Below are 24,879 nucleotides of genomic sequence, written 5' to 3'. Positions count from 1 at the left end.
CGTCCTACCTTGTCCTACCTACACACTAGGACGGCTACCTTGTCCTACCTACACACTTGTATCATGTATATATATCCTTGTAATCTTGTAGAGAAATATAATGAGAAAAAGCATTCTCTTACATATTTTCCACAGTGCACGAGTCTCAAGTATCTTCCGAAGATGCCAGGCAATATTGAATTCTTAAGTTTACGTGGCAGTGATATAAAGGAGTTGCCTCCATCAGTTTGGTCTCACCAAAAAATTTCTTCTCCGGATATTGGATATTGCAAAGACCTTAAGAAACTTCCAAACAGCAGTTGTAAGCTAAAGGTCTCTGGTTATTTTAGTCTAAACTACTGCTCGATTTGACTTGGACATCAATAGAAGTATTGCATATATCATCAATGGAGCGTCTCATTAGTCTCACTCCAATTAAACTGAATGATTGCAAAAGAATCAATACTATGATATCACTGCCAATATTTTGGTGACTGAAATCACTAAAACAATGAAAATACGAAGTCTTACTTCATGTAAAGTTTTTGAAACGTTGATTTCACGTTTTATTCATCAAGAATAATTTTTCCAATTAACGTGTTTGTAGTTTCATTAATTCTACAACGGAGGATGAGAGTAGTTTTATGAGTAGAAGAAGATAAATAAACTTGGGATATACATGTGAAAAGTAATTTGGATTTTTTTTTTAAAACCTTATAAGGTCAAAATTGTCATTACATATTAAATATGTAAGTCATTTAAGATTAAATTTTAATAAGGAGTGTATTCAATATATTGTGAGGTGCTAATAAAAAAAACCAAAAATATAGGGGTTTTTTTTTTAAGAAACATATGATTATTCTTCTGATTCATTTACATCCTATCAACCTCAGTTATTCATACAATAGAGTGTGCGATGGGGGTAGATAATAGTTGTGCCTCCTTAGCCCTGTTAGTTTTTTGTACGACTCATTAACTTGACACAAAATAACACGAAAATAATAAGTTTTAAGTCAATTTGTTAACAATTCAAGTCATTGTTGGATTACCCGTTAAGTATAGGTTAACAAATCAGATCATTGTCAAATCACCCATTAAGATAATGGGTATAACACATAAATGACACAAACACGACCAGTTTGCAAGGTTTATACATTAGACATGGCTATTATTGCATGACCCCTTAACCTGACGCCAAACGATATGATCCATTTACGATTCATGTCATTATTGGGTCACCTGTAAGAACTCATTAAGATAACGAGTATGACACGAAAAACATGACCCATTTGCCAGGTCTAGTAATAAGACTACAAAATCAGAGGGATTTTTGATCCACCTCATTCAAGTGTCAATGCACAACAAACAACACAGCTATATTCATCTACTAACAAAAAATGATATTCCAACAACACTTTTTGAGGGGAATAATCCTAACTCGTATGAACTACTCTTCCCCCAAACCAAGTCCACCAATCCGCTGCCGCCTCCTGTCAAATACAGCTTTGAAAGATTGGCGTTCTGCACGAAGTTGCTCTTGGAATGCTTTCTGCTTCTTCGATTCACCGCTGCTATGGGTAGTAGAGTTCTCTTCTTCGGGTAACGGGTTGGACTTCTGCAGGTGTTGGAAGTAAAAAACTTAACGAGATCATCTTGCTGGACCTATAAAGGAATAGATACAACACATAGATGGTGCATACGCGTATACTACAAGAACTGTTTCTGGAAACGAAGGGGAAACCTTGTATCTCAACAACTAGCCAAGCAGAAAAGAAAGTACAATAACAAAGACGAAGCTACATCTAATTTCTATGCGACTCTTGAACACAAGGTTTCTTTTCAGAGTCGAAGGTTTCAACTTTATAATTTATATCATGAAAGGCATAATGTAGTGGTGTTATGATAGCGAAGTAACACTAACCAAGTTGTATCCAGAACCCGGTCCAATCACCAAAGACAAGACATTCGCCTTCTTTGCTGCTGCTATTGAAAACCCAGTATAGCCAACCTGGAGGAAGGAAGAGCAAGGTTGCAACGACTAAGAGATATGTATACATAAACACCACTATAACGTGATACCTTTGTTCTAAAGGTAAGTTATCGATCAATTATTGCACTGAAAGTAAATATAAAAACGAGTCATGATCTAAAATATTTATATCAACTAAGCATTTACATCAGCAAATGATAGAACGAGAAAATACATACCTGGTCACTCCAGCATACAGATTTTGCTTCCTTGCGATAAGCTTGAATCAATCCAGAAAGAGCATTAAACTTACCCTTCACACCATCAGCTTTTTCAGTATCATCATCATCTAATATCTCTGACCATTTACTCCTACCTAGTTCTTTCACTTCCTCAGTTGGATGGTCTTCTTCAGCATCGAAGCTCTTCCCATCATTTGAAGGCCCTAAAGGTTAAGATTTACAAAACCTAATAACTCAAATCACCCCTCACATAATTACTAATACGAAAGAATTATAAGCCCAAAATACCATTTTGAGCATCATCTTCAGCAGGGGGTGCTATGATCTTTTCAGGCTTTCTTTCGTCCAACCCTGGTGAACCATCATTATCAGCATCTTCTGTATCCATGTCCACCTGGTAGATCTCATATGAAAAATGGATTCATATCAAACCAAAATAAAAATAGATCTGGGTCCAAAATATACAGTAATGATCTCCTAGTCACCAGCAAGCACAGTAACTCACTCACTAGCCATTGGATTAAAATCCAACTGACATTTATCTACCAAAAGAAAAGGTCTATTGGGATTTTGTGACCAGCCATTGGAGTTTAATCAATGATTGGTGGTACAATTCTAAGTTGTCTAATGAGTAAGTAATCAAGTCGATACATATCCACAGGGTGTTTCACCCACACAACGTGAATGCACGACAACCACAACGCTGTTGATCATTGACTTCACAGAATGGTCAACATGATCAATACAATGTGGTAATCTGCTTGGTACACTATATATACACATTTCTTTTCGCCTTAGCAATTCAGGCATATCTGATACCAGAGAACTGTTGTCAAAATAAAAGAAAAGCAAAAGAGTCAAATGTGATTTAACTTACTTCTTGAATGTCACTTTCCTTCAAGTCATCTCCATGGAATAATGACTGTCAAGCCAGCAATACACAATGTCAAACAAAAGCCCGTAAGCAAATATAAGTGATCACATAATCCCAGGTTTGTGTTACTTTCACTGGCCCTTGTAGTGGTACCTCCCCCTATTAAGTCCTGGATTTGAATCCTTGAGTAGTTTCGGACCCCAAATGGGAAGGAGGTGGAGGTGTATAGCTCTCATGGGCCCACAAGAAAATAGTTTCTTTTAAATTCACAAGTTAACGGCCGTCCTAACTTTTTGGCCAAAAAAACTAATGGTCATCCTACAACTTATCAATGAAAAAGCATTAACTCGACCTCCATGTTCAACAGTTTATACCTACAAGTTAAAACTGATGTTTGCTTTGAACTCCTCCATCCTAACCTAAAGCGATAGGTAAATTTAAATGACAACAAACCTTGGCGTCCAATTGCAAGTATAGGGATGGAGCTTCCTCCCATTGTCCAGCCATCTTCTGTATGTCATCTTGGGTAAAGCCATGCACATTCCTAGCTGCGCAACCCTGAAATTAACAAAAATATATATGAAAAAAAACCTTTCCAACTTTATGGCTAATGTTACCCTTGCTTTTAAGAAAGAGAATTATCATAAAACACAAATATGATACTCACCGCAGGATCCTTATATGGAGCTTCTAGTATATAAACTTCATACCCCGAACTCTGAAAAGAAAACAAAGAACAATGAGTGAAGCAGAAGATAGACAATCCACAACTCAGTATTATATGATCAACCACCATTATTATGACTTTTTGGGCCATAATTCAACCCCCATTGAATATTAGAAAAACAACCAATCATACAAATATTAGTAAAAATGAGGAAAATTGCTTCCAGATGGAAAATTACACGAAATTTCGTGCATGGTGCCTGCATTGATCAGATTCCTTACGTGGGTAGCAGACTTACAAAAAAAGCACCACTAAACTTGATATCCAGACCTAATAAATGAAAACCGAAGTGCTGATACCTAAATCCCACCTTACAACCTAGTAAGTAGGTAAGGCACATAAGAAACCCAACCTCTGTATGTCCAAACTACAGCCACATGTAATTAACCCCATGTCTATACAAAGTCTCCGTATTTGAACATAATCAAATAGATTATAGAGCCCAAAACAATATTGGTTGAAGAACTGATGCTTGTTTAGACAGGACATCAAAATACCCCATCTACCTACTTAAAGAAAATGTAAAGCTAATACATAAAATCACAAACTACAGATTGCAGCATTGCTAATCTAGAATATTGGCACACTAGTAAACTTCTCGTTAGCTCTCTAATAAAGTGCCTGGGCTACATTGGACAAGGTCTATGAAACATGATGCCACTACCCGGTTTCTCATGAAAATGGTGAACGCATTACACAAATAGTTGACACTTACGGAACACATGGCAGAGGTTGTGAGAAAGAGAGAAATGAAGTTATACCTTTGCAATTGCCCAAAACTGAGCAAAATCCGCTATCCGCAGATTGCGGTCATCCACTAAGACGAAGCACACATACCACCAACAAAAGGGTCAATTTCCATACAACACTGCATCTGTAGTTAGTTAAAATGAAGGCAGTGCATGGGCACTGCATCATCACTTAATCTACAATCAAACTAGATCATTTTGCTCACTAAAGGTACTGGCATGCCTGTACCGGTACGGGTAGAATAACCTCAAATCACTTTTATCATTTTATGCCTCAAGACTACAATTTTTTTTTTAAGATAATGAAAAACAAGTTTGAAATCCTATCTAAACAACAATTCAGGCAGGTCATTTATGCATCCATGTTTTAAGGGAGACAAGTCTCATAGTTGGGCGCTTAGCACCAGTGTGAGCTACTGAAATCAAAGTACACACTGGCCAAACATCGTGGGAGCAAAAAACTTTCACCATATTTTACGAAATTCGCAAGTAATTCCATCTGGAAATCTCAGAAATTCCCAAGCCTTTATAAATAGCTAGCAAAGAAGAGGGGTTGGGGGGGGGGGGGGGGGGGGGGGGGTGGAGGGGCGAGTAGAGATATAAAGTTTGATGTTTTCTGACCTTGGTCAAGAAAAAAAAAAAGGGCAGGCATACCAATTATGAAGGTGAAAACACCCTCGTCAAGGGTCTTCTTAAATGCCTTTAGCATACTCGACCGATAAGCCTGGAGAAAAGACATGACAACATCAACAATGATGCCATTTTTACATGAATGGAAATATGGAAGTCTTTGATCATTCTATCCCTAGGCATGTCAAAATCATAATTGGCTGCAAAAAGAAATTAAGAGGAAAAAAAGACACGAGGTAAATAAATAACCAACATCTACCACCCACCCCCTGACCAAAAGAGATTCCACAAGGATTTAAGACAACTACATACTAAAGTTGTCTATTTGCAATTTGCACACAGAAAGATTAAACTTATCAAAAGTTGAAGTGGTAATTTACTGGAATAACAAATGAAAGTGCCAATATATATATTGATCACTTGAAAGGTGGTGGAATCAAATTCTATAGCAGCCTTTTTATACAACAGTGACCAAGACAAAGTCCCAGGGCTAATTTTGCCCGACACGACAGAATTTACATAACAGCTCCCAAAAGGCATGAACTTTGTAAATTTTAATCAAGTAACATAATTGTAAAACTGAAAAAGGCCAAGAATTTCAACATGAGACATTAAAGTCAAACTAAATTTCTTTAAGTTTTGCATATTTTGAACTGTATTACCTCCTCCATTTCAGGTTCATAACAATACTCCATCACCTTCTTCACCACTCCCTTCTTGCCTCTAGCTGAACTCGAAGATTTTGAAACATCAATTTCCTCAACCTTTAGGACAACAAAAAAACATAACACTTCAGTTAAAATTCTCTCAAGTGCCCAGAGAACACTAAAGACGGCTCTGAGAAAGTAATAGGAGGCAAAAAAGAGACAAGAATAAAAAAACCTTTTCTACTTCTGTCATAAAATAATCATCCATGGAATGGACTCGTGGAGCATCACCACCATTTTCAACCTCTAAGTCTCGCAACATCTTTGCTAAGTAGCTCTTTCCACTACCTGATATCAAATACAATGTAAGATTTCCAGAATATGGTCAAAGGTGAAAAACTCCGAAAGTAAGTGGGATGGATGGGCGTTCTGTAGTTTTCAGCTCAATTTTGAAGGGGTAAGTATGAAAGTAGCTTTAGACTGCTGATCAAGCACTAAATTAAATATTATTTGCTTCTGTATTAGACTGGCAGACGACTAGTGATCCAAAGTTAGCATTTTCGAAGGGACTTAAGGAAAGCAATGGGCACTTCTGAGAAATGAATAAATACCACCTGCACATATTACAAATACAAACTTTGGTACCTGGAAGGCCTCGTAGGATTATCACAAAATGATCTGGACGAGAGACTCTATGTGGCTGCTTAAATAAGTGTGAGGCATCAATAACTTTTGGCTTATCCAAAGATGACTGCTTTCGTGGAAATGGATATCCCTCTCCTAGATACTGCTTTGACGAGTTTTGATGGGCAGCATGAGATTGCTTCGGAATTACAAAAGGAGAAAAAAAATTTCATTAGGAGGCGAGAAGCCTAATCGAAAAATGCAACGCAAACTACAATGCAAGATAAACCATAAAAGCACACGAGGAAGTAACTATACCTCCATAATATAGCCAGTAGAAGCATGTGAAAATGGCTTACTATGAAAATAAGGCTGCGCCGGAGAGTGGGCTTCAGGATATGGCGGATAGGCTGAAGACCTCATTGGTGAGGAACCAAAGGAAACTGGAAACAATGAAGATGACGATTTTGATGGCGGATCCATTGGAAGAGGAGGTGGTGGAGTGGTGGGAAGAGGAGGCTGCCCACTGAATGATCGAGAAGCCCGCAGATGACCTGCATTTTCAGAAACAAATCTACCACTAGCAGGGGTCGAAAAGTAGCATCCGTTTTCATTCATATTCGGAGTGGTGCCTTGTTGAGCAACTCCAGGCAGTTGCTGACCAAGTGACTGTCTCACAGAATGCTGCTGAATTCCGTAGGGTTGTGGTAGCTGATTGGTATGATCATAGTATGGTGCATTCACATGGGAATGCTGTGATTCATTCACAGGCCTAGAATCATTACTTTCTTCAGCATACCTGTTCGTTCCGCTATTCGAGACAGTATTACTATCAGAAACTGATCCCGCCCCACCGTGATCACGAATCAGCTTCAATCTGCGGTCATTATCTGATGAAAGACTCGCATTGTTCGAGTTAAACTCCGTCTTTAAACCCGAACCATCGACCCTCGGCCTTTTAAAGTTCCTATCACCTTCACTAACGTACGCATTGCCACCATATTCATACGGTAGCGGCCCTGGTGGCGGACCGTGCGGTGGTGGCGGCGGCGCCGCCGCCGCCAAACCTTCTCTGTACGGAAATTTACCATATGTGTCTAAGTCAAAATTAGGGGTTCTCTGCCACGGCCTGGGATTTTCAAACCCGTTATTCAGATTACCCACGAATGGGCTCTGAGTACCCATATAAGGGTCAAAACCGGGTCTTTGGAAGGGGTGACCCGAATCGTAAGGGAAGATCGGGTTTTTATTGAAGGGCGGATGCGGAGGGCAAAAGGGGAAGTGAGAAACTGAGCAAATAGGGCAGAGGGTACCTGGGATTGGAGGCCTATGCCGCCATTGTTGGTGCTGAGGGTCCATGACGAGCTCTGATTTGAAGATCGTCAGAACGTGGGGAAATAATTGAAATTAGGGTTTCGGATACTGTGAGGGACGCTAGGGTTTCGAATCGGTCAACGGAGAAGAGAAGAGGAGAAGCATGGCCTGAATATTCCACAAAAAAAAAAAATAAAGCTGAAAAATTGTTTCGGACTTGCAGTTGAACTGTAGGAGGGAGAGGCAAAGCGGTAAAATTTTGGAAACTTTTACGAAAAATCTTTACTTTAAAGAAAAATCTTATTTTTATATTAAAAAATTAATTTTGATACTATCTATTTTACTGTTTATTTTGTTTTTACGGTTAATATTCAAAAATTTTAAATCATTTTGATTTTTTTTTTTTTAATTTTCCAATGCACCCGCTGTTTCGGTCTGAAAAACGTGCGAGGCTTTTTAATGGAAACATAAGAACAAAATAAAGTATATTTACAATAGAAATTTCCCAGATTGAGGAGAGACATTTTTGTTGGAATAATACTTGCTTTCCTTCTTTGATTCATTCTCACATTTACAAATAACGTATATTTACAATAGAAATTTCATAATTTAAAAACTTATTTTTAGCTATATTTTTTGAAACTCGATTTTAATCTCGCTTTACTTCCTGAAATTCAAAAGTTCGTTCTATTTTGTCCTCTGAAACTCATATTTTGACCCTATTTTACTCCTAAAACTTGAAAGTCGTCTTTATAAAACTTAAAATTTACTCTACATTAACTTAGATATGTTAATTTCTTATGTGAGTTTGATTTGAGTGCTCCAGGCTAATCAATTTCTTTTTTTTTTATTTCTTTTAAACTTAATATTCTTTGATGGTTAGACATTATCGCATAATGGCAATTTATAATCAAATTTATTGCATATGCGATGTAGTCTTATTGAGTGTTGGGTTCCCACATATGTTTCTAAAAGCGACCTATAAGTTTTAAGAATAAAAGAGAGTCCACAAGCCAAAGTGGAATGAATTTTGAGTTTTAAAGAGTAAAGTGATGACTTTTAAGTTACAGAGGCAAAGTGAGATCAAAATTAAGTTTCAGGAAGCGTAGCTAAAAATAAGCCTACTATTCAATGTCTTATATCTACCAAAAGTCATTTGAATTTGACATCGTTTAATCATTAAAGTATATCAAATAAATCAACGGTACAAGGACCACGTAAAATATTAATCATTAGCCGTAGGCCTGGCAAACGGGTCGTATCTGTCGTGTTCGTGTCTTTTTCGTGTAACACCTGTTATCTTAACGGGTCGTGTCGTGTCACACCTATTATCTTAACGGGTCCTTAACAGGTCGTGTCACTTTACCCAACGGGTAAAGTGACCCGACCCGTTATGACCCGTTAAGAAAAAAAAATATTTTTTTACAATTTGCACATACCACACATTGCGACATAAATATTACTTGAAAACATTAAAACATTTCTCGTTCAAGTACTATATCTACACTCGAAAATGAAAGCCTAATAAAAAAAATAATATATACACTACTAATCTATTACAAATATTAAATGTATATAATTATTAATATTATAGTTGATTCATACTTTTATTAAGTATATAAATTCCACTAGTGTAAATATTTTAAATTGAAGATCAAATTCATTCTTTGTATTCATATAGGGTCAAGGAGTGTAGCTGTTAAAATTCATCAAAATCAGAGTTAAAATAACCGTTAAATCTTGATTTTTCGTTTATAACCGTCGAAAAGCTTTGTCCCGTTACTTGATCTCTGAATGTTTTTTTTTTGTGATTTTTTGCTGATGTGATCTCCAAGCATATACAAACAATTTTGACGGTTTGGATCGTTGAAATTAGTTTTGGAGAATTCGTAAAACGATAGATTGACTAACACTTAGAGTTTATTTATACTTTCATTAAGTATAACATAAGATTTTGTGGTATCCACTTGTGTAAATATTTTAAATTGAAGATCGAATTCATTCATTGTATTCATATAGGGTCAAGGAGTGTAGTTATAAAAAATCATCAAAATCGGAGTTAAAATAACCGTTAAATCGTGATTTTTCGTTTATAACCATTGAAAAGCTTCGTCCCATTACTTGATCTCTGAATGTTTTATTTTTGTGATTTTTTGCTGATGTGATCTTCAAGCATATACAAACAATTTTGACGGTTTGGATCGTTGAAATTAGTTTTGGAGAATTCGTAAAACGATAGATTGACTAACACTTAAAGTTTATTTATACTTTCATTAAGTATAACATAAGATTTTGTGGTATCCACTTGTGTAAATATTTTAAATTGAAGATCGAATTCATTCATTGTATTCATATAGGGTCAAGGAGTGTAGTTATAAAAAATCATCAAAATCGGAGTTAAAATAACCGTTAAATCGTGATTTTTCGTTTATAACCGTTGAAAAGCTTTGTCCCGTTACTTGATCTTTGAATATTTTTTTTTTTGTGATTTTTTGCTGATGTGATCTCCAAGCATATACAAACAATTTTGACGGTTTGGATCGTTGAAATTAGTTTTGGAGAATTCGTAAAACGATAGATTGACTAACACTTAGAGTTTATTTATACTTTTATTAAGTATAACATAAGATTTTGTGGTATCCACTTGTGTAAATATTTTAAATTGAAGATCGAATTCATTCATTGTATTCATATAGGGTCAAGGAGTGTAGTTATAAAAAATCATCAAGATCGGAGTTAAAATAACCGTTAAATCGTGATTTTTCGTTTATAACCGTTGAAAAGCTTTGTCCCGTTACTTGATCTCTGAATGTTTTTTTTTTTGTGATTTTTTGCTGATGTGATCTCCAAGCATATACAAACAATTTTGACGGTTTGGATCGTTGAAATTAGTTTTGGAGAATTCGTAAAACGATAGATTGACTAACACTTAGAGTTTATTTATACTTTCATTAAGTATAACAAAAGATTTTGTGGTATCCACTTGTGTAAATATTTTAAATTGAAGATCGAATTCATTCATTGTATTCATATAGGGTCAAGGAGTGTAGTTATAAAAAATCATTAAAATCAGAGTTAAAATAACCGTTAAATCGTGATTTTTCGTTTATAACCGTTGAAAAGCTTTGTCCCGTTACTTGATCTCTGAATGTTTATTTTTTATGATTTTTTGTTGATGTGATCTCAAAGCATATACAAACAAGTTTGACGGTTGGGATCGTTGAAATTAGTTTTGGAGAATTCGTATGCCGTCAATCAAGTTCCGTGTGTGTGTGTGTATATATATATATTTATTAAGTAGATTTAAATCTATTTATTTTGTACGTATAAATTATAATTGACTGGTACACGGAATAGTACATACATCACGTGTCACGTGTGTCATTATAAAAATAGTGAGATATGTCATGACAGTCATGTGTGTGATAAAAAGTTAATATCTTAAAAAAAAAAAAAAATTTCTCACCACTTCTATTAATTTTCATTTTTCCCTCTTTTTTTTGTTTCCTTTTCAACTTTTTCTTATCATTTTCACTTTTCCCTCCAACATCTTTCCCTAATTCCCTCACTTTTTTGTTTTATTTTCAACTTTTCTTAACATTTTCATTTTCCCTCCATTTTTTTTTCAAAAAGGGCGGCAAGTTGGCAAATGCATGATCATGATTCATGCATATTAAATTATTAATTAATATGCCTTATAGTTTTTATAAAATTTAATATATATATATGTAGTATCCCACATCGCCCGTGAGGGCGTGATCTTTGGGCCTTATATGTACATGCCTGGTGGTACCCTTTGAGGAGGCCTTTTGGGGCTGCAGCCTGCAAAAACAAAACCGTGCGGTAGCCTGGTGTCTGCGACATAGTCCAGGCTAGGAATGCCAAAGCGGACAATATCCTTAAGGCGGGAGACCGGGATGTGACAATTTGGTATCAGAGCCAGACTCACGGTCGTTGTGTGCCGACGAGGACGTCGGGCTCCCTAAGGGGGGTGGATTGTAGTATCCCACATTGCCCGTGAGGGCGTGGTCTTTGGGCCTTATATGTACATGCCTGGTGGTACCCTTTGAGGAGGCCTTTTGGGGCTGCGGCCTGCAAAAACAAAACCGTGCGGTAGCCTGGTGTCTGCGACATAGTCCAGGCCAGGAATGCCAAAGCGGACAATATCCTTAAGGCGGGAGACCGGGATGTGACATATATATATATAAAATTAGTATAGATAGACTTAATATTTTGGGGGTATAATTATTATAGTATATATAATAATTATAATAATTATAAATTTTATAGTTAATTTAATATATATATATATTTATTATAATTTTTAGGGGTATATAATTGTAAAATTAATGTATATAATTATTACAGTATTTTTTTTAGGGTTATAAAATTATAAAAATAATATTCTGCTTATCGTGTATCGTGTTTACCCACGTGTATACCCGACCCAACCCGTTATCTTAACAGGTGCTTATCGGGTTACTCGATAAGACCCGATTCGTTATCGTGTCGACCCAAACACCTGTTAATTTCGTGTCGTGTCGTGTCGGGTTATCGGGTCGTGTCAGAAATTGCCAGGCATAATTAGCCGTCCAAGTAATAAATCAACGGCATGGTGCTCAAGTTAATCTCTTGCCTTGCTTACTTACACTCTTATCACGAAGATTGTATTGGTCAGTGGTTGAAGATTCTCCACCGTTGGATTAAATCTGACGGTGGTCGACCAACATTTTTCTTGCACCCTATTCACCAGGAGAACAGGGGAACTTCGTTCGTCTCCTTACCCTCTTAAAATCCCCCATATTCTTCCTTTCTGATTCTTCTTAGTTAATTTGTCAATGGCCGGAAGTAGAAGCAAAGACCCGAAACCCAATTCAGAACCCGACCCAGCTTCCAAAAAAGTCAGGGGATTGACCATTGAAGGTTACCCAATTGAAGGTTTGTCCATTGGCGGCCATGAAACCTGCATAATCTTCCCAAGTCTCAACCTTTCCTTTGATATTGGTCGCTGCCCGCAGCGTGCTATTTCGAAGGACTTCCTCTTCATCTCCCACGCCCACATGGATCACATTGTATGTGCTTCCTTCTGCTCGTTTTGCTATATGGGTTTTGCTAATTACCTGTTTTTATGGATGGGTTTTATTTTTTCGACTCGATGGATGATAAGTGATGAATTTTTGGTTTTCCACTGACTTGCTGGTGTTGGGATTTTCTTGTATGTACTTGTGATGGTGAAAGATTTTAGCTTTTCTATCGAAAACTAACTTCTTTTAGTCATTGAAGTACTTGAATGATACAAAGTGACATGATTTTGCGCTTCTTTGTTGATTTGGTGTTGTTTTCAATTCGATACAAGTATATATATATATATATATATATATATATTTTTTATTTTTATTTTGTATTAAGTGTTTGGTAAATGAGAGATTGGTAATGCTGCTAAATGATATATACTGCGTGATTGTTCATGGTTTTTTCGACTTTTTTCTGCACAAACACATGTTAATTTGAGGACCTTAATGGAATTTTATAAGCTTAAACTATCTTAAATACGGGGTCAAATATAATGGAAATGTTTGAAGAACTAGCATGTATGGGAAAATTCGTGAGCAGAAAACCGAAGATTTCTGATGGTTACAGGGCATTGCGTTGTTAAATGGTTGAAGAAGGGATATCTTGGTTACTATGCTTAGAACCCAAGAAACGCAAGAAAAGAGAGAAAAAGGTCTAAAAAGGTTCATGTTTGCATCATTTGATTTTCCTTATCATTTATGGATGGACCATTTTTGTTGATTAATGTGATAATATCTGGCCATGGTCAGTGGTACTGCACTTCTACTCATGATTTATATCTATATGATAGGGAGGATTGCCCATGTATGTTGCAACCCGTGGGTTATACAGTATGAAGCCCCCGACGATAATTGTACCAAAGTGTATAAAAGAACTCGTGGAACAACTTTTTGAGGTGCACAGAAAAATGGACCAGTCGGAGCTGAAGCATAACCTTATTGGCTTGGATGTTGGTAATCATTGATCAGATGACAATTTTTCTTCTTGTGCCTTCTACTTGCAGAATCGATTTCCTGTTTATCTTAAGCACTTTATGTTTGCAGGAGAAGAATTCTCTATGAGAAGGGATCTCATTGTAAAAGCCTTTAGGACTTACCATGGAATACCGAGTCAGGTATCCCATTTATTGTGTATTTGTAACACTTTCTCGTTCGGAATTCTACTAAGACTTTGAGCAATAGCTTTTGTTGAGATTTATTGAAATACTAACTAGCTATGCATGATATATGACAGGGTTATGTAGTATACTCCGTAAAACAAAAACTTAAGCAGGAGTACCTTGGCCTTTCTGGGAATGAAATTAAAAACTTGAAATCATCAGGTGTTGAGGTGTGTCTTTAAAATCCTAGATCGCTTTTACTTTTTAGTTTTTCGTTTAAAATCGATTGCATTTTTTTCGTGACAAGTACTGATTGATTTTCCACTCTTGATTGCATCTCTCTTTTATTTGCAGATTACAAACACTTTTACAGAACCTCAAGTTGCTTTTACAGGAGATACCATGTCGGACTTCATAACTGACAGTAGTAATATTGATGTGCTGAAGGCAAAGATTCTTGTTGTGGAGGTGAATCACTCGCTTAAAGTTCATAGCATGTGTGGGGTGTGGGGCTATTATAAATGGTTAAGTGTATAATGTGCTATACTTTTTTCCTGTCTTTCACGCAGAGCACCTTCGTAGATGACTCGGTTAAAGTGGAGCATGCCAGAGACTACGGACACATACATCTATCTGAGGTTCGTCTCCAGAGTCATTAGATTCTTTACTGCCTGCCTTCGTCAATCTATGATTTTCGTTGTATCTATCTAGGCTCCCCCAATGTTTGATCTTGTCATACCTGGACGGCTTTCTTTCAGATAATTAGTCATGCAGAGAAGTTTGAAAACAAAGCAATTCTTCTTATTCACTTTTCCGCTCGATACACAGTACAGGTATGATGGTCAGTTCCGTAGCTGCTTTGTATCTTTGTCATTGAGCTATTGACGTTCATGCTTGCATTTTACCAGGAAATTGAACAAGCTGTGTCAGCATTGCCTGCTCCTTTAGCAGGCCGAGTTTTTGCACTTACAGAAGGTATTTGATGGCAAAGCTAGTCAGCTGCTTTGGTCTTTTCATGACATCAATTTTGGCAACTTAAATGTCTGCACTGAAGACAAGCATATGGCACGAGAAACCTCTGATGCAGGCGGATCTTCAGCATCGTGGTATGCTGACACAAGATCGAGAAATGAGTACGAGAACACATAGTTAGGCAATCCAGCCTATTCGGGTTTTTATTTGCTTATCGGGTGTTCCTCTTGTATAAATCCCATGTATTTCAGTAGCTTCTCTTCCCCTTATTGATCAAAATTAAAGAGCTGGGCTAGCCATTGCTGATTTGTAGCCATACTCAAGTTCATTGATCTTATATATTAATTTTAGATTGTTTTAAGGGTAAAACAGATGAATCGTGAACATTTGAAATTTAGAACTTTATAGTTACTGCAATTTCTGCAAAAAAAATTACAGTTTCACGAAAGCAATTCAGGAAGAAAATAAAACATAGTAATGGAAAGCGAGTTCTGCACTCAAACTTCAGCCATCAATTTACCAGCTACACTGGCCACAGAACAGCAGAACCTTGCTTCCAAGGCCACCGAAGCAACCAATTCGTTCATCGATCTCAGCTCTTCGTGAAACTCCGGATGCAACACCAATGCAGAGTAATTCTCATCCAGCACCAATCCGATACATTTCACAACATCTTCGAGTTTAGGAACCCAATCACAAGCCTTCAAACCTGATGTTGTTGATGCCTGAGGAAACCTCTCATATTTCGTCAGCCACTTCCCCAAATACCGCAGCAAACTCTTCATCTCCTTCCCACTCAACTTACTAATCGCAGCAGACAACATCACCTCGTCGAGGTTCTTCGAAGCCAACAGATAATGCAGACAGAGTTCTGCCGAAGAGAATCCATCATACGCTACCAGGAGCAAAACTGCAGCATCTTTTGCAACTCTTAGTTTCTTGTCGGAGAGACTCTGATCACCCGCCTTCTCAACCGTGGCCAGTGCCCGGCTCTCCCATTCCTTCCTCACATCCACAAAGCTGGCATAACCGTCTTTAGGCGGATCCAGAAAGTACTTCAAGATCAGCAGCAACTCCGACGACCTAAGATCAGAAGCATGCTTAACACAAAGACAAACCAACTCGGACCTCCTCTTTTCCACGATTTTCGGAACCAAATGCTGATAACAAGAATTGGGGAAAACCCCATTTGCAATCAAAGCACCTACCAAATCCCAAATCTCCAACACCACACAGGCTTCCAAAACCAAACCAGCAACATCATTGCCCATCAAGTTCCCAACTTTCTCAATCAAAACCCGGGCATACCCATCATTCGACGAATCGACCCCAATCGATTCCCCAACTCTCTTTTTCTCCCAAATGTTCTCGAGAAACGAATTTAAGGTTCCCAAGAACTCAACTTTCGTGAAACTGGTTGGGTTTTTGAGCTTCTTTTGGAGCTTGGTGAAGAACTTCTTTCCCGAATCGATGAGCTCGGAGTCGGTTTGTGAGATTTTCCATCCGGTGAATGGGATTGCAGCTGCCGAGGGATTTGGGTCGTCGAATTTGGGTTTCAAATTATCAAAAATGGGTTCAGGGTCAAGAACAATGGGGTAATCTGATGGGGCGACTTGGGTTTGGGATTTGGCCGAGGCTCTGGCAATGACTTCGAGCAACGACATGGCTGAAAATCTATAAATTTAAAATTAAGAAAAGCAGACTGCCGTGCGAACCTGAAGAAGCGCGGAGCTTTGGCAAGTGCGGCGGCGGAAAGTGCACAGATTGGGAAAAAGTAACTGGCGCTGACTGCTGAATTCTTGTTGGACAGAGAGAGAGTTGAGGAAGGGTTTTAGTTCGCGGAGACGAAAGAGGAAATAGGGTTTTAGCTAATATTGGGCCCATTTTTTATTATTGGGCCTAAAATCCAATGGATCTATACAGATGTTGGGCCCTTATGCCCGTTTTACTTTTTTTTGTTTGGTCAAAAGTTTTTGTAAATTATTTTTTTATTACAAATAATAGTAAATTTGGAAATGTTGAAAATACTGGTGGGTTAATGAAAGCCCACACTGATATTGAAAATATTGGTAGATTTTTCAATGCCCACACAAAGTGATATTGGCTTAGGAAATGAAGAAGGATCGTATTGTCAAAAGGTGTGTACTGTAAATTTCAATGTATAGTTAGTACATTTGTTTGGAGTTGCTATATAAATAGAGCGCTCTGTATGCTTTCAAGATATACAAATAACAAGGAAAGATCGATAACATCATTATCTATCCCTCCATCTTTTAGTTGTCATCCCCTTGTGTTATAATATTTTACACTTGCTTCGCTTCTGTCACTAGTAAAGGTTATCTTTCTAACTTTTACCTATTTATAACAGGAAAGACTTTTTCAATTATTGTCACAACAAAGCCAGCGATCTAAAGCCTCCAGTCTCCAGCGTCCAGGTCCAGTTTAGGCGCTGAGCTACTGGTTACCGCCAATATTAATTTCGAAGTGTTTAAAATTAAGAAAACACTTAAACCTATCAAGACGTCCACCATACACTAGCTTAGACCGTTCGTGATTCTCACTTTGTTAATAAATTGTAAGAGACTCATGATTGATTTTTTCTCCTGATTGAATATTTCAACAATTCCCATATGATCCTCAACTAGAATAAAGTATCACTCCCTTTCTCCATGAGGCAGATATCACAGAAAGGAAGGAAGGCAAGAGGAAGAAAAACTAACTAGAAGACTTGAAGAAAATCCCCTTCATTTTATTTCTAACTAGAGAAAATGTCGAAATGGTCAGCGGTAGCTGCTATGTCCTACATCAGTGATGTAACTGAACCTACAACTACATGCTTATGAAGGCGCCCCGTTCTTCTCTTCGAGTCCTAATGACGCTCTCAGGTAGAAGGTGGAGTTTGCCATTGCTTTGGCAGTGGACCAACATCGTAGATGATTTCTCTATGGCAAGACCACACCAGCTTTATTGCTTCCGGGGTCCCAATGCCAGCTCCCCTCGGGTCTCCAGCCGGTCCAAACCTGTCACAAATCATTGTTTGACATGTATAAATGCTAGGAGATATTCTCGTGAAGTACTCAAAGTTTTAAGAGATTTTGTACTCACCAGTGATTCTGTGGAGCTCCGGTTGTTCTTGCTCTCAGTCCAGCATAAGTAGTTCCATTTACCGTGTTCCCAATAACATCCTGCAAATAGACATTCGGAATAAGGAAAATGGAAACTGGGCAGTTGATTCAGAATCCATCCTTTTAGTTAGAAGTGAACTAATAAGATTTCATGAAACGGCTCCAAGGGCCAGGCGGGTTTCAAATGTTACGCTCATCAGGTTCATTAGTTTGTATTAATACGATAACTAATGTTTACAAACTTCTTTAAGCCAGGGTTGTAAACTTGTATGATGTTCATTATGTATTTCAAACTAAAAACAATATGTGATTGTAAAGAGACAAAGGTCAAATCTTACCTGTAGAAACAGTGGATCGTTTGAAACGACAGCAGCTGTTAAATGTGCATGCATCCTCTCTAGAGCATCCAATACCAATGGGAGTTGATCATTCTTATAGTCGGTGACAATCTAGGAGCAAATAAATTAACGTTAGTAGCTGTGAAAAATTGTCCCACAGTAGCAATTACTTTCTAGATGTGAAAAAAGTATTAATGATCCAAATAAAAGATGCACAAGGAAAAAAGAAAAATAGAGAGCTCTCTCTGCTCGTCCCTCAGCCTGGATTCAGTATTCGAGCACAAAATAAGAAGCTCAAATGTTTACTCTCGGTGGTCCTCTCAAGCACCAGCCAACTTTCAAGTTGTCTAGTTTTATAAATCTTTTGAATAATAAAGACCAATGTGCAGTTCTAAGGAAACTCGCAAGTCCTCGCCACACAAACTTTGACAGAACAGTAAATTGAATATGGTAAATAAAGCTCGGTAAATTACAAAAAATATGAGAGGAAAAGAAACAACTTTGGTAGCACGCTTTTTCTTTGTTACCTGAAATGGCCCAAAAATTTCTCTTGTTACGAGTTCATAGTTCTTGTCCTTCAGTATTTCTTCAAGTGGAACAAAAATGGCCGTAGGTTCTATAGCACCATATACAGGTGGAATGGAATGATTCGTTAAAGGTTCGCCCCCAAAGAGTACCTTTGAACCTGGTATCTGAAGCAATTTATTCTTGTGTTCTAGCATTGCTTCGGTCGTGAACTGCATCAACAACATAAGCATGTAAAAAGATAGGCTGTTAAGTTGGTACAAAACAGGACAAGTAATGTACATACTGTAAGGACAGGGCCAATGGTTAAATCCTCTAAATTCCTTCTCTCAGCCAGATCTTTCATTTTGGATAGAAGTGACGTCTTAGACCAGTTCTGCACAAATATATAAAAGATCAACGATAATAAAAATGTTGACAGTTTCGTTGAACTTGAAATTTCTCAACAAAGAACTACAGATTCCAGAAGGTTTGAAACCGAGAGTCTTACCTCATGGATGAAGAGCATCGATTGTGCAGAGCACTTCTGACCACTACATGCATATGCATCCTGATCACAGACCCATGCAACATAGTCTTCCTGCGATAAGAAATGGAAACGGATAAATCAATAACAGACGTGACTCTACAAAGAAAGAGTTGTATACTCTAGAAACATAAAATTGTCGTAAGAAACCTCATGAACGTCAGGCCCTAAAATCTTCCAGTCAAATCCTGCATCTTCCAACTTAACACGACCCTTCAGGTCACCAGCCAACTTATCTGCCACTCTTGAGCTACCAGTGAATAGGGTCATTCGTGGATTTCCCTGTTGACACAATAGAAGTAAAATGTTCATTCAATCGACACGTCATAAGTTAGTAGTGTAACCTCTAGGAACGCAAATATGTGGATGAAAGCTATGAGCGGTCTCTTCCAGAGATTATTGCACAGTTTCAAAATAATTTATTTGCACATTGAACCAACCTCTAATAGTAGCTTGTTCATTGTCTGCCCATCAGAATTTATGAAGTCAACATCCTCTGTCGGTAGCCCACAGTAATGAAGCAGCCTCATCATTTGCTCCATAACAATGCTTACCTACAAAAAAAATGTTGCTCACCAGTTAAATTATAACGAGAAGAGATCGCAAAGAGAAAAAAGTATCTAAAAGCTAACTATAAAGGGTTTCAAATAGATCAAACAATTGATTTAGACTCAGAATGTTAGCCTAGCATACCTTACTATCAACTTTGAGGACTGGTTTGTTACCCATATAAAGTGCACCCATCAATTGAAGTACAGGAATTTCTAGTGGAAAATTAAAGGGAGTAATGATTGCAACCTGCAAAACGAGTCATTTATCATATCCAATTATGAAAATAACAAAATTTGTTCTAAGAGCTTAAGGTTTTGGGGGTACAAACAAAAAAACCAAGTATGTTCAAAGATGATGCTTACAGGACCATAAGGCCAACGGAAACCATGACTTTGCTGTCCAAGATGATTTCCAGGCACCCCAAAAGATCTTGCAAGGAAGCGGACCTGCCACGTATGTGTTAACCAAGATAGTAACGAAACTTGAAAGAGGATTTTATGTGAATTTGATTACAGCAGTGGAATTGTACTGTGCTTAAACCGAGAGTATATAAATGAAATGTTATTCTACGCCTATACCATGCGGGACAAGGTATACGAGTACAGTAACATTTCATATATACACCGAAAACATAAAGGTCAACTGCGCTGAATGTACCTGATCGCTGGAGAAATTCTCAAGAAATTTTTGAGTGACATAAACTTCACCAGAAGCCTGATGGTAACTCTTTGGAGCAACCCTTTGTATTAATCTTGTGAAGAAATCAGAAACCTGACAGCCATACAATCATAAAATTATTAACGAAACTACCATATATGTCAGAAGGTTGAACTGCATAAGTCTCAATTCAAATACAGGAAAAAGGTAAAAGAACAAGAATACTGTCTGCTGTACAATTGTTACCTTTGGCAAGGAAAGCATGTGACCTGCCTTTGCAGATATGTCCCCAAGCATAAGATACCTGAAAAAAATGGACTATCGGTTTCATTTTGCTTTCAAATTTTAAAGAATATCACTATCAAACTCTAACAGAAAAGTTGTTGAAATTATATGCCTTGATATGATATCTATTTGTGAAATCCAAGGAAACACATGATGCCTACAAATGAATGAGAATAAAGGAACAGAATGATAATAAACACAAACCTCTCTGGTGCTTTGAACGGATTGTGAAGACCATGTTTCGGGCACCTGGACAAGCTCTCCACAAACGGCTGTAATCCCAGTTCAACAATTAAAAAAAAAATAGTTGCGGTCATAAATAGCAAAAAAAATAGTTGCGGTCACTACAATCTGCAGGCATACCTGTATTCCCGTTTCATCAACTTCACAAACTCTAATGAATGGCTCCCCATTTAAAGGATCCAAAATTGTGTTCCATCTATTAGTGTTCTTCCATTTACCCTGCACTGAAAAAATACGACATTTCTTTTTTAATAGATTTCAATCCTTAATTTTTTTTCCCAGTCAGTTTAAATGAAGAGGTCCACACACCATTGTATTAAAAGTTAACAAAGGAAATACTATCAAAAAAGTTGATGCAAGGAAATTGTTCAAGTTTTTAGTCTTCAGTTATAACTCCAAGACCAATGACTGTTCTGAGTGCAGAGCACTTCATGGGAACCAATTTCAGCTGCAAATGACACATACTGCTAAAATGTGTGAACATACCCAAGTTGAGAACTTCAGCAGGCTGTGAACCCGATATCTCTTCCACTTCAACGGTTGCAAAGGGTACCCCATGAATAGATCTGCCATAAAATGGGGAAACCGAAACTGTAAAGATTATCGCTAGAAACGCCATTACAAGTAAGACATACAAAAATTGTCAAATTCTTCAATTATACGGCAGGAATATGGCCGCCTAAAACCAATCCCCCAGCATTTTTGTTCAATCATAACAAATGCTACTACAGAAACATCATCAGATACAGATATTCCACTCTTATCATCGACAATTACACAAATTTACAAGTACAGTATGTCTTTGAGTTAAAAGCCAAATGCAAAACATTTTACAGAGCTTGATGACATGGGAACAGCGATCCAATTAAACACAAAACAAGGACGGAAATTTTCATAACTGCAGACCAAAACAAACCATCCACGATGATTAAAAAAACACACATATTTCCAGTTATCCGAGTCTACAAAAATCATCGGCATCGATCAATCAGCCTAAACAAATCAAGTTCATCATCATCCAAAAACAAACCAAAACATTCGATCACACAGAGCAAAAGATTGCGACTTTTTTTGAACCACAAAGGCAGATATCAACAAAACAAGAAAACCCAAAATCCAAAATTGCATATAATCCTCAAAGCAACACCAACCCAAATATTTTTTAAACATTTACAACAAAACCCAGGAAGCAAAATCCAGTAATTCATCCAGGAAACAGAGAATCACACCTGGAGATGTTGAGTGAAGTGAACCAGCTCAAGGCTGTTTGCGGGGCTCTGGCTCTGAGTTGCCTTGAAACCAGAATCCTGTTCATGGTGGCGGATGCAGAAGTAAACGAAATTTGATTTCTTGGGTCCTCTCTGTAACTGTAAATATAAATGGATAAGTCACAGGTCGAGCTGAAGCTGTCACTGACTCGCTCTCACGCCGCAGTCTTTGCGTTTTCTGTTCCTGGATTTATGACTGCAATCTGTTACTGCCACCTGCCACCTCAGTTTTACACCGGATCCTTGGGAGACGGATCACTGAATCGTATATGTTCGTTCTACGTTCTACGATATGTTATCTGAAATTATTTTAAATATTTTTATTTAAAAATAAACTTAAATAGTAATTAATAAAAACTAACCGTACTATATAACATAAATGAACATAATTCCCGAATCGCCGAAATCTTCACCAAAAGATCCGAAAGGATTTTGTTGGGTTTTTCATGTCCCAATGGCACAAAATCGTAATTTTAAACTTCGAGGTTATGGGGAGGACTAGCATGTGGAGCATACCAAATATTTACAGTGGACACTCATGGTCTGATCATCATCAAGCATTCACAGGAAATTGCAGTGCCAGTGGGGCATGAAGTTTGATCGGTTTAGCACTTTCTGGGCATGACTTTGGGCTGTGAACTGTTATTCTGGGCTGGCCCATCCTCTATTGTTTAGTCTTTTAACTTTGAGACCATATTGGGAACTAGGCCCATAGTGTTTTTTTTTATTATTATTATTTTCTTCGATCTTTCATTTGTCTTTCTTCTCCTATTTTTTGTGTGCAACCTATGGTCTGCAACCAATGTTCGATAAAATGCCTAACTCGACAAGGTTCGACAGAAATCATGACTCGGCAGATACCCACTAGAAACTCAACGAAATGATCCAATAAAGTTTTTTTGACCAAATTATGACCTCATTATTATAAAATTCTGATTCCATATCAGGAAGAATCTATTAGATCCCACATCCACACTAAACGAACCTCAACAGTAAAATAATTGAATTAGAAATATCGATTAGACTACGCAATAAAAGTAAGGGCATCAACAACAAAGTTCACCTTGCGGGGAAAAAAAAAGTGATAAAAGCGACGTGCCATCTTTTAAATATTCAAAACCAAAGTTCGAAGAGACCAATGGGTAGAGCAAAGCACCATTAATAGCATCAATGCCAATTTAGATCCATGTTTTGAAAGCCTTTCGAAATATTAGCCTTCAGACCATCGGTCAATGCCTGACCTTCAACATTCAATATATTCGAGAACCCGACTAGGCTGTTGTTTAGTTTTTGTCATTTTTATCGTGTTTTTGGGCATTTGATATTCCCTGCAAGTATAAAAATTGTGAGACTACAACACGGTTACGTGGTATAATCATATCATATGTTAGAATAATATGATATAAATGCATGTTCACTCATATTCTAGCAAGTGTACTTGTTATATTACGTAGTTCTCATATAACACGATATATTTTCTGCCAACGAATGTTGGTTGAGTTGATGAAGATTGTTCTCAGTGCTAGACCAAGGTTTAGGTTCGAATTCTGTTGCCGATAATCCATCTTGGTGGGCGACCTGTAAAAATCATGAAAGAGACTAAGATTGCCTTGGTAATTCCTCAAGAAGCTTGTGATATGTCTTGCCCTGCGATGGGTTAAAAAGAAAAACAATTTGGTCCGTGGAATGCATTTATGTGCCTATGTTGGCTTAACATTTTGTACTAATTTTGAAGTGACAATATATGTTCAATAGAAGGTTCCTTGAGACTTGCGAGTCATCGTATGAAGGTTCAAGTCAGTCACCTCTATCGACGGTCTTAGCATTTTTCCTCATTGGTTACATTTAAGGCTTTTTCTTCTTATATTTGGTGACGGCTTCTAGACGTACCATAGTCATGTAAAGTTTGAATGTGCCCATCAACGGATTAATTATGGGATGTGTTATCCACACATTCCATTTTACTTCTCACACACCCTTTGATAATTTCTGTCAGTTGATCTTCTTCAATTCATCAAATCCGACGGCGGCAAATTAAAAAGGTGTGTAAGAAGTAAAATGGGGTGTGTGGATATCACACCCCATAATTATACAAGCGCTAAAAAATTAAGCGTGAATCGCTCGCATCAAGAAATACAGAGACGTCACATGTATTTTTAAAAAGTTGAGCTGCTTCTCATATATTATCAAATGATTTTATAGTAGAATATTAATTTTCTCTATAGTATCATAGAACGCTAACTAACGTTTTGAGTTCAATGACTCACATCACCGAATATGTATTATCTATGTGTTAGTCCCAAAAAACTTCACATAAAAGCAGAAGTGTTGAGAATGTAAATCTCATATATACTTGAAAGGTAAGGAACCTTGCACTTCCTTCAAACTGTAGGGATGATCGATCTTGAAGAGAAAATGTTGTCAGCGAGACATGTTTATTCTTCAAGTCTTGGATGTTCGA

At 37.4% G+C, this 24,879-nt stretch overlaps 4 protein-coding genes across 7 annotated transcripts; 1 reads left to right on the top strand and 3 right to left on the bottom strand.

Moving 5' to 3' along the window:
* Positions 1 to 1,055: 1,055 nt before the first annotated feature.
* Positions 1,056 to 7,996, bottom strand: LOC137711300 (uncharacterized). Of its 2 annotated transcripts, XM_068450528.2 has the most exons (13): positions 6,760 to 7,996; positions 6,463 to 6,640; positions 6,053 to 6,165; positions 5,833 to 5,934; positions 5,195 to 5,264; positions 4,553 to 4,608; positions 3,732 to 3,782; positions 3,518 to 3,622; positions 3,068 to 3,112; positions 2,479 to 2,584; positions 2,188 to 2,393; positions 1,901 to 1,987; positions 1,056 to 1,594 (listed from the first exon to the last, which is right to left on the bottom strand). In XM_068450528.2, the coding sequence occupies exons 1-13, from the start codon at positions 7,798 to 7,800 to the stop codon at positions 1,427 to 1,429; spliced, it is 2,328 nt and encodes a 775-aa protein (XP_068306629.2). In that variant the 5' UTR covers positions 7,801 to 7,996; the 3' UTR covers positions 1,056 to 1,426. The 2 variants fall into 2 exon arrangements, with proteins under 2 accessions (XP_068306629.2, XP_088551558.1); XM_088695432.1 differs by lacking the exons at positions 4,553 to 4,608; positions 5,195 to 5,264 and having other exon boundaries at positions 6,760 to 7,995.
* A 4,549-nt stretch (positions 7,997 to 12,545) lies between these two features.
* Positions 12,546 to 15,268, top strand: TRZ1 (tRNAse Z1). Its single transcript, XM_068449887.2, has 8 exons — positions 12,546 to 12,827; positions 13,619 to 13,781; positions 13,872 to 13,942; positions 14,062 to 14,157; positions 14,282 to 14,395; positions 14,497 to 14,565; positions 14,686 to 14,760; positions 14,836 to 15,268. Exons 1-8 carry the CDS (start codon positions 12,594 to 12,596, stop codon positions 14,908 to 14,910), a joined length of 897 nt encoding a protein of 298 aa, XP_068305988.1. The 5' UTR covers positions 12,546 to 12,593; the 3' UTR covers positions 14,911 to 15,268.
* Positions 15,269 to 15,279: 11 nt separating this feature from the next.
* LOC137710204 (uncharacterized) lies at positions 15,280 to 16,733 on the bottom strand. Its single transcript, XM_068449147.2, has one exon. The coding sequence runs from the start codon at positions 16,561 to 16,563 to the stop codon at positions 15,397 to 15,399; it is 1,167 nt and encodes a 388-aa protein (XP_068305248.2). The 5' UTR covers positions 16,564 to 16,733; the 3' UTR covers positions 15,280 to 15,396.
* A 756-nt stretch (positions 16,734 to 17,489) lies between these two features.
* LOC137710660 (putative aldehyde dehydrogenase) lies at positions 17,490 to 22,753 on the bottom strand. 3 transcript variants are annotated; one of them, XM_068449745.2, is made up of 16 exons: positions 22,380 to 22,753; positions 21,637 to 21,716; positions 21,271 to 21,374; positions 21,112 to 21,179; positions 20,869 to 20,926; positions 20,623 to 20,736; positions 20,328 to 20,411; positions 20,107 to 20,211; positions 19,854 to 19,967; positions 19,564 to 19,695; positions 19,378 to 19,467; positions 19,174 to 19,263; positions 18,890 to 19,099; positions 18,363 to 18,473; positions 18,005 to 18,084; positions 17,490 to 17,919 (listed from the first exon to the last, which is right to left on the bottom strand). In XM_068449745.2, exons 1-16 carry the CDS (start codon positions 22,463 to 22,465, stop codon positions 17,781 to 17,783), a joined length of 1,665 nt encoding a protein of 554 aa, XP_068305846.2. In that variant the 5' UTR covers positions 22,466 to 22,753; the 3' UTR covers positions 17,490 to 17,780. The 3 variants fall into 3 exon arrangements, with proteins under 3 accessions (XP_068305846.2, XP_088551557.1, XP_088551556.1); XM_088695431.1 differs by having other exon boundaries at positions 21,271 to 21,369; positions 22,380 to 22,520; XM_088695430.1 differs by lacking the exon at positions 22,380 to 22,753 and having other exon boundaries at positions 21,271 to 21,369; positions 21,637 to 21,768.
* Positions 22,754 to 24,879: the final 2,126 nt, after the last annotated feature.

This window comes from Pyrus communis, chromosome 6 (assembly GCF_041283825.1).
Source record: "Pyrus communis isolate YQ-2024b chromosome 6, ASM4128382v1, whole genome shotgun sequence".
Classification (NCBI taxonomy): domain Eukaryota; kingdom Viridiplantae; phylum Streptophyta; class Magnoliopsida; order Rosales; family Rosaceae; genus Pyrus; species Pyrus communis.
Note: the sequence above shows the minus strand (reverse complement) of the source record. Positions and strands in the feature narration are given on the sequence as shown.